Source organism: Chelonoidis abingdonii, chromosome 2 (genome assembly GCF_003597395.2).
Source record: "Chelonoidis abingdonii isolate Lonesome George chromosome 2, CheloAbing_2.0, whole genome shotgun sequence".
NCBI classification, from domain to species: domain Eukaryota; kingdom Metazoa; phylum Chordata; order Testudines; family Testudinidae; genus Chelonoidis; species Chelonoidis abingdonii.
The window spans coordinates 223,284,534-223,292,959 of NC_133770.1; the positions used below are offsets into that span (position 1 = coordinate 223,284,534).

The 8,426-nt window shown below is 42.1% G+C and overlaps 1 protein-coding gene across 1 annotated transcript in view; it reads right to left on the reverse strand.

The window, feature by feature from the left end:
* Positions 1-8,426, reverse strand: part of LOC116816222 (ras-related protein Rab-10-like) — a 60,113-nt gene that overhangs the window by 21,792 nt on the left and 29,895 nt on the right. Inside the window, exon 6 of the mRNA XM_075062023.1 lies at positions 2,248-2,337. Within this exon, the coding sequence (XP_074918124.1) occupies positions 2,248-2,337 (90 nt within the window). The remainder of the gene's footprint in view (positions 1-2,247; positions 2,338-8,426) is intronic.

Here is an 8,426-nt window from a genome sequence, read left to right on the forward strand (position 1 = left end):
AGTAAGAATGAAATGACCCTCAGCCAGCACTGCCACTCTCTAGCTTCCCAGCAATGAAGGCAGCAGTGCAGAAGTAAGGGTGGCATGGGATGGTATTGCCACTCTTACTTCTGCACTGCTGCTGGTGGGGCACCGCCATCAGCATGGGGCACCCAGCCATCCACTCTCCAGCCACCCAGCTCTGTAGGCAGCGCAGGAGTAAGGGTGGGAATACCGTGGCCCCCCTAAAATAACCTTGCAACCCCCCCCAACTCCTTTTAGGTCAGGACCCCCAATTTGAGAAATGCTGGTCTCCCCAATGAAATCTGGATAGTATAGGGTAAAAGCACACAAAAGACCAGATTTCATGGTGGGAGACCAGATTTCACAATCCGTGATGCATTTTTCATGGCCATGAATTTGGCAGGGCCCTACATATAGCAGTGGCTCTCAACCTTTTCAGACTACTTGCCCTTTTCAGCAGTCTGATTTGTCTTGCATACCCCCAAGTTTCATCTCACTTCAAATCTACTTGTTTACAAAATCAAATAGAAAAATATAGTAAGTGTCACGAGCACATTTGTCATAAGGTATATTTCCCAAATCTGAACCTTAGCGTTCAAAATTTGGGTACCTGCATGAAACCTCTAAGCTTAATTACCAGCTTAGATCTGATAGCGCTGCCACCAACCAAGAATTCCAGTGCCTGGTACACTCTGGTCTCGCCCAAAACTTTTCCTGGGACCGCCAAGACTCAGATGCCTTGATCTCACAATCAAGGGAATACCACCTTCCTTCCCCCTTTACCTCTCCCAGGCTTCCCCTCCTGGGTTACCCTGGAAGTTACTGTACTTAAACTCTTGAATTCAAAACACGAGAGGACATTCACCTTCCCCCCTCCTTCCTTTCCCCCTCTAGTCCTTTCCCTGAGAGAGACAGTAATCCTGGCACAGAGATTCCTATCCTCCTTGAAGCCTCACTAAAAAAAAATCAAAACAGGTCTTAAAAAGAAACCTTTTTAATAAAATAGAAATAAAAGACAAAAATTCGTAAATCAAGATGAAAATATTGACAGGCCTGTTAACTATAAAATAAATAAACAGACATTCAGAAAAAATACAATTTAAACAAGTCCAGCCACAACTTACACTTGCAAATATAGAAAACAATGTAAAAACCTATGTTGTTTTTCTATCTGTACTTACAACTTGGAAACAGAAGATTAGAGAGCCTGGAGATAGTGTGATCACCCTCAGAGACTAGAGAGCAACACAGACACAGACTAAAGGACCCACACCCAAAACTCCCTCCCTTGAGATTTGAAAGTATCTTGTTCTCTGATTGGTCCTCTGGTCAGGTGTTGTTTGTTAACCCTTTCCAGGTGAAAGAGACATTAACCCTTAGCTATCTGTTTATGACAACATTGTTACTGAAAAAAAGTTTGCTTACTTTCTCATTTTTACCATATTATTATAAAATAAATCAATTGGAATACAAATATTGTACTTACATTTCAGTGTATAGTATATAAAGCAGTATATACAAGTCATTGTCTATATGAAATTTTATTTTGTAGTGACTTCGCTAGTGCTTTTTATGCAGCCTGTTGTAAAAATGGGCATATACGTGGATGAGTTGATGTACCCTCTAAAAGACCTCTGCGTACCCAAATTTGCAGTCGCTGGGCCTATTTTTCCTCTCACTGATTGATAGTAAGCGATATTGTTAAGGAAGTGATATTTTTATTTCATAGACTCAAATGGGCACAATGGAGTAATGCAACTCCAGACTTTCTGTTGCTTGTGGTCTTGTGAACAAGACAATGAAAATCATGCCTTAAAGATAGCAATGCAAGAGTCATAGATACAGTTGATGAAGATTACTGATATATCATGTTTTAGAAAAATGCTGTGGAATGAAATAAGTACTGTATCTTAACATCCCACTTAAAAACAATAACCTGAAAATGCAGACTCAAATACTTTTAAAGTATAACTCTGAAATAAAAGAGTTTTCAGGTGTTATGCTAGAAAGTATACAATAAAAGTGCTTTAAAGTTAAACTTTTATAATAATTAGTGTTCTAAAGATAGCAACTAGTAAAGTTATTTGCCATATTCTGCTCACATATTAAAGAAGTATTCTTTTGCAGCAATTTATAACAAAATATTTGGACTCAGGAACATTTTAGTTTTTAAGGTCAGAGTTCACATTCAAATACCAAAATACCCTGCAGGGCTAGTAGCAAACACTAGTGATCCACGCCTACCTTTTCTCCTCTATGCTTTGGAATTACACGTTCTGTCTCCTTATCACACTTGTTACCCAACAGTACTATATCCACCTCGTCATCTGCTTTCTAATGACAAAAGAAGATAAAAAATATTAACATTTATCATGAAGTTTAAAAAACAAAATACATACCCTTTTTTTCATTATAACCTTTAGCATTTTATTTCTCTGAAATAAAGTGTTAATCTTTTCCCTGATCTTTTCAAGGCTAGAGATGCTACCTAGAGAGCTACAAGGATCCCACTGAGTGGGACAGGACATCATAATGTAGAGTAATGCAGAGTGGCAGAATGTGAGCATGTGATGGAGTAGAGTACAATTTGCTTATCCTTTGAAAAGATACAAGGTATATAGCCTCCAACTTCTGATGAATGCTTGATGCTGATGATTTGGGAGGCAGGAAATGCCCCCAACTCCCAGACCAAGTCCCCTTAGAGCAGCGTTTCCCAAACTTGGGACACCACTTGTTTAGGGAAAGCCCCTGGCAGGCCGGGCCGGTTTATTTACCTGCCATGTCCACAGGTCCGGCTGATCGCGGCTCCCATTGGCCGCGGTTCACTGCTCCAGGCCATTGGGAGCTGCTGAAAGTGGCAGCCAGTATGTCCCTCATTGCCCTTGTCATAGCTTCCTACTCAGATTTGAACCTTAGAGTTCAGACACTAAGATGCTAGCATGAAACCTCCAAGCTTAATTACCAGCTTGGATCTGATAGCGCTGCCACCAGCCAAAAATTCCAGTGTTTGCATCCTACATCACGCCTACTTCCCCCAACCGCATCATATTGCGTAGAAGCACTTTTGCAACTGGGATGTCAGGAGAGCCTGACTGGAGTTTCTTATTTAGTAGACGAACAAAGCCCTTCAGAAGCATCTACAATTTATTTTCACTTCAGATAGGTTCAAAGGATCAGCTGTCTCTAGACATAGGCTTTTAAGTGGTATCAGGCTGCATTAACTTTTGTGCACCAGTTTTGCAAATTCAGCCACTTTAGTATATGCAGTTGATTCTACAAGATCCTTCAGGTCCTTATTGCCTCCTCAAGAACATTCTCTGGGTATCGAAATTTATAAAGCTGCTACTTCGACATCTGTGCATTCAGTCATGAACACATTGTGACAATAATGATTCCCACCTCTGACTACTGTGGTTTTGGCTCAGCTGTGACTTTCCTCTACAGGACTCGACTCTGAAGCCCTTGCGCCTGCCTTAAAGGGACTGTTATGCTATCACCTGAGTGGGGCCCCACAGAACACTACTTGACGAAGAAGAAACGGGTTACTCACCCTGATACAGAAAACTGTTGGTTCTTTGAGAATGTGTGTCTTAAGTAGATAGTAAGGTAAGTTTAGTTTCTTTTACTGGAAAGGGTAACCAACACCTTTGACCAGAGGACCATCAAGAACTTGGATTGGTTGAAAAGTCTAGGGGGCGGAATGTATATCGGGGTCTTGTTTGTTTTCTCGCTATGGGTGAGTAAACAAGTTCTCCTTCTAATCCTCTTATTCTCAAAATGTCTACTAGAAGTCGTGAGTACAAGGGAAAGCAAAGTTAATTCGGCATGAAGACTTTGTGTTGAGTCAGATGGTGGATTGCTCTTGCAGGCTTCCCGGGGGAGGGGACAAGCGCTGCCTACGGCCATGTTATCTAAAGTTTCTCCAAACATCTGTTGAAGTACAAAGGAAAGCAAACAGTAATGCGGCATGATTGAGCTTGTGTGTTGTATTACATGTATCGTTGATTTGTTGGACGGGTTTAATCGGGCTATCTTTTAAATCGACTGGTTATTTCATATTTTCTATAAGCAAGAGCCTGTATTTGAGTTCTTTAATGCAATGATATGTTGTTTTCTTCTTGTTTATATAAAGTTTCTTTACCTTGTGGAAGTTTCTTCCTATGAGGACGCAGGTGGGGAAGGGAAAAGCCCAAATTGTTGTCTCACTTCCTATTTCCCAGGGTGGGAAAAGGCTACGGAAAAGGGGGGGATCTCTTGTTGAGTGACTAGGTGAATGCCTAGCCTCGGGAGGAACAGATTTGCCTGCTCGGTTGTATTCAAGGAGTGATAGTATATAGCATTGCACAGCTAACCAGGAAAGGGGGAAGCTGGGAGAGGAGAGAGAGAGGAGACCCAGGGTCGGTCTTTGGGGGCCCCCAAAGGAAGGGTTGGGGACACCAGAAGAGAGGAGAGGGGGTCAGCCCTATAACCTTCTGACCTGGTGCAGGGAATTACCAGCTGGGAGTGAGTTGGGGGGAGTTTCAGGTAAGCTACCCAGATTTGGCGGCTAAAGTCCAGTTGGACAGGAGCTTATTCGGCCATATTCACTATCTGAGCTCCTTACCCCTCTGGTCTGGAGTTCTGGCATAAGTCTTAGTTTGATGAAGAACTGCCCGGTGGCTCTGCTGCTATGAGAAACAAGACGGCAAATGACTAACTCATGCATGGTGAAACAGACACTTATAAGAATTCTGCATTCAGAGTCACAGAACCTAGCTCACACGAGTGGAGCGCTTGTAGGACCACTCTTTGAAGAACCTGTTATCGCTAACAGGGTAAGTACTTCTTTCGATGACCCAAACTGAATTTGGTTGGTTGGTTCTTACATTTTATGCGTGATTTGCGATGGGAACATTTTCAAAGATTTTTTGGTAAAAGAATTCAGAATGCACAGACCAGCTTCTGCCCAGCTTACTTGGTGGCTGCAGTATTCTATCAGTGGTCGACTCAAGTGAGCACAGTTCACAGCTGTATGTGGGGTCCATGCCCTGCCGGCTTTCTCCCCCCACCTTATCGTCCCAAAACGTTCACTTCTGCTTGGGGTTTGTTTTCAGTCCAAGGATATCTGAGTAACTGTGGAAAGCCATGGATATCCTGAGATTTAGGAAGAAATCCGAGGCTCTAGTTGTACGGAGAAAATCAGCCGATGCACTTCTATGATTCACCAGCTATGATCTGGCGTACAGAGTCGTTCAGCTACAATTCGTGTGTTTTGGAATGGAAAATCACATTTGTATATACTAAGGTTAAAAAAAAAAAAAGGTTAGAAATTGCAGCTTAACAGTTTAGTCCAAAATGAGGTAGGCTAGTGACTATCAGCTTTTTCGAGACTTCAAAAACAGCTGTAATATTTGCAAAGGCACTTTGAGATTCTTGGGTAAGGCATTAAATGTGAAACTTCTTTATTAAATTAGCCATAGAATAATAGATTTGAAGCCAGTTTAAGCCTTTTTTGAGTGTATTTGTAATCTGTTTTGAAGAATTCCTTATGCAAGAATTTGATACTTTGTATTGTAAGAATAATTTCATTTAGTCCAGATCATATACACCAGTATATAATTCCGTGACTCTATTCAAGAGAAATCAATCCATTATTTGATACATGAATTCAAATTAAATAAAGTTCAGTGTAATGGTGTTGTAATGTGTGTATTGAATCCAGTGGAGACCGTTATGTTATAGTGGGTGAAGAACAAGTGATCTCTATGGTGAGGACTCCAAGGCACCGAGAATCTAGATTAGTATTGATTCACTTTATTTTAGATCTGTGCTTTGACTCTTATGATTAGCGTACGTTCATTTTAATACAACTATCTTGAACTGCATCTGCACGTGATGGGCAAAATGATGAATGAGTGATCTAAACATGGGAGTGATAAAAAAAATTGAAATGGTTACTCTCTAATAAATAATGTTCCTCATGCCATACTTTTCAAATGAAGCAACTTTGATGAAAAGGTGCAAGTAGACTATAAAAAATGGATGCGTAGCACTGTGTATATGGAGAAACATTCTTGTTTCTTTCTCGAAAGTGGTGGTATGCGGGTCTGTGTGAAGGGAGTTGGATGGATATTGCCGTTATTGGGACTTTACACACTAGCACCACTTTCGATAACTTAATCGAAGAGGGGTGTGGAAAGCCCGTCTCATACAAGACGAACCGCGGACTGGGAGGTACGGTAGACAGGCAGAATGGGATGGGAGTGGGAGGGTCGGGGGCGAAGTGGGCCCAGCCCCGGTGCATAATTGGACTACAGCCAGAGAAAGCCTTGGTGTGGTGAGACGAGAGAGGGAGAGTTGGATAGGTAGATATGTCTGGCTTTCAGGGACTTTAATCACACTAGCACTCACTCTCGGAATACACTTAGACGATCGCACAGACGGTGTGAGAAAGCACCCCCTGAGCACATGAATAAAGGTTTACGAGCCACCTAAAGCCACCATTGATGGACAGCTTGCTATTGTCAACAGGGAGATTGGGAGGAACATGGGGCAGTAATTACACTGATGCAGACGTGCTCTTCCCATCAGCATAGAGTGTCTGCCTAGCAGCACTACAGCGCACAAGCACATGCGATACAGCTGTGCTTGCTGTAGCGATTCTAGTGTAGACTAGTCCTTAGGAGTTTGTCGGAAGGTCTCGAGGATGATAGCACTTACAATTTAGACCTGAAGTTGTTTTGTTTGATCTATATATGTTAATCGTATTGGCTGCAGCAAAGAGCAACACTTCCCCTAATTGATTTCCTACTTGTGGCCACCGCGCTGGAGATGGGTAGAAGGCGCACCTCTTTCTCCATGCTCCATTCATGTCCTGTTCCTCTTGATACTGACAAGCATTTTACTCAGTTTGCAGTTATGATGTGGGGTGTGTTTTGTTCTGGACATGCTCGGTGCCGTGAACTAGGAGCTGGACTGAAGCCATCAATTCTCTTCATTCAACACAAACGTGGTTTTAAAATGTCTAGAATAAATATTACTTATTTCAGAACATGTGACAGTTGGCAAGTTTCAGGTTCTGTCACTAACTTCTCATTCCCTTTTACTGTTTCAAACATGCACAGTTATGATGGCCTGACCTAATAATGATAATATAAGGTATCAAAGTATGTAACTTTGCTGGATTAGCTGGAAAACTGACGGTAGACGAAGGATAGTAGCTGTGATCTTGCTCCTTCTGTGGTTGATGGTTTTGTATTTCTCAGAAGAGAGGATGGTTGATGAGAGTTAAGTTGACTTTCTTATAAAGTTTTGAATAATTAACTTTTATCATGGTTGAGCTGGACATTTGGGCACAGTGCTACCATCTGATGTTAGAAGAGTAAAGTTAAGGGGCATTCAGAGGTGGACAAGTAAGGATCATGGCCAACAGAAGAGCCGAGGTACCAGGTTGCCTCTGTCCCACCCGCGTGCGCTCCGTGCAGGCGTATGACAGCTCTTTCCATAGTACAACACAAGTGCTAAAAGGTAACCTAAGATAATGGCCGCTCCATGCATCCCACCCAATAATTCCGCTCAAGCAGCGTTTCTCCAACTTGGGACTGCCCGCTTATTTAGGGAAAACTCCTGGCGGGCCAGGCCAGTTGTTTACCTGCTGCATCCACCAGGTTGGCTGACGTGGCTTTCCATTGGCCGCAATTCGCTGCTCCAGCCTGTCATAAAACAGATAGTAAGAGTAATGTTTCTTTTACCTGTAAAGGGTTAACAAGGGAACCAAACACCTGACCAGAAGACCAATCAGGAAACAAGATTTTTAAAAGCTCAGGGCGAGGGAATGTTTTGGCGGTGGTGTGTCCCTTGTCTGTGTCTCCGGTCTGTCTCTCGGCTATGAGAGGAATCTTTTCTATCTTCAAGCTTCTAATCTTCAGTTTCCAAGTTGGGAGTACAAAGGTAGAAAAAACAATAGGCTTATTGTTTTTTTTGATTTACATGTGTGTAGTGCTGGATGTTAAACTGCTATTCTTTTTGAATAAGGCTGTTTATTCATATTTTTTTCTTTTAAGCAATTCACCCTGTATATTGTTATCTTGATATTAAGAACCATTCTTTTATGTCTTTTCTTTCTTTTTTATATAAAGCTTTTTTTTTAAAACTGTTGGATTTTCTTTTCTAAGTTAGGCTCTAGGGGATAAAATCCCTGTGCAGGATTTACGGTCTCTCTCAGGGAAAGACTGGGGGAAAAAGAAGGAGGGGGAAGGTTAATTGCCCTCTCTGTTTTGTAATTCAAGGATGTTTAAGTACAGTTATCTTCAGGATAACCCACGACGAGGGAAGCCTGGGGAGGAAGTAAAGGAAGACAAGGGGAGGGGGTTATTTCCTTTTGGGTAGAGACTCAGGCATCTGAGTCTGGGGTCCCCCAGGAGAGGTTTTAGGGAGACTAGAGT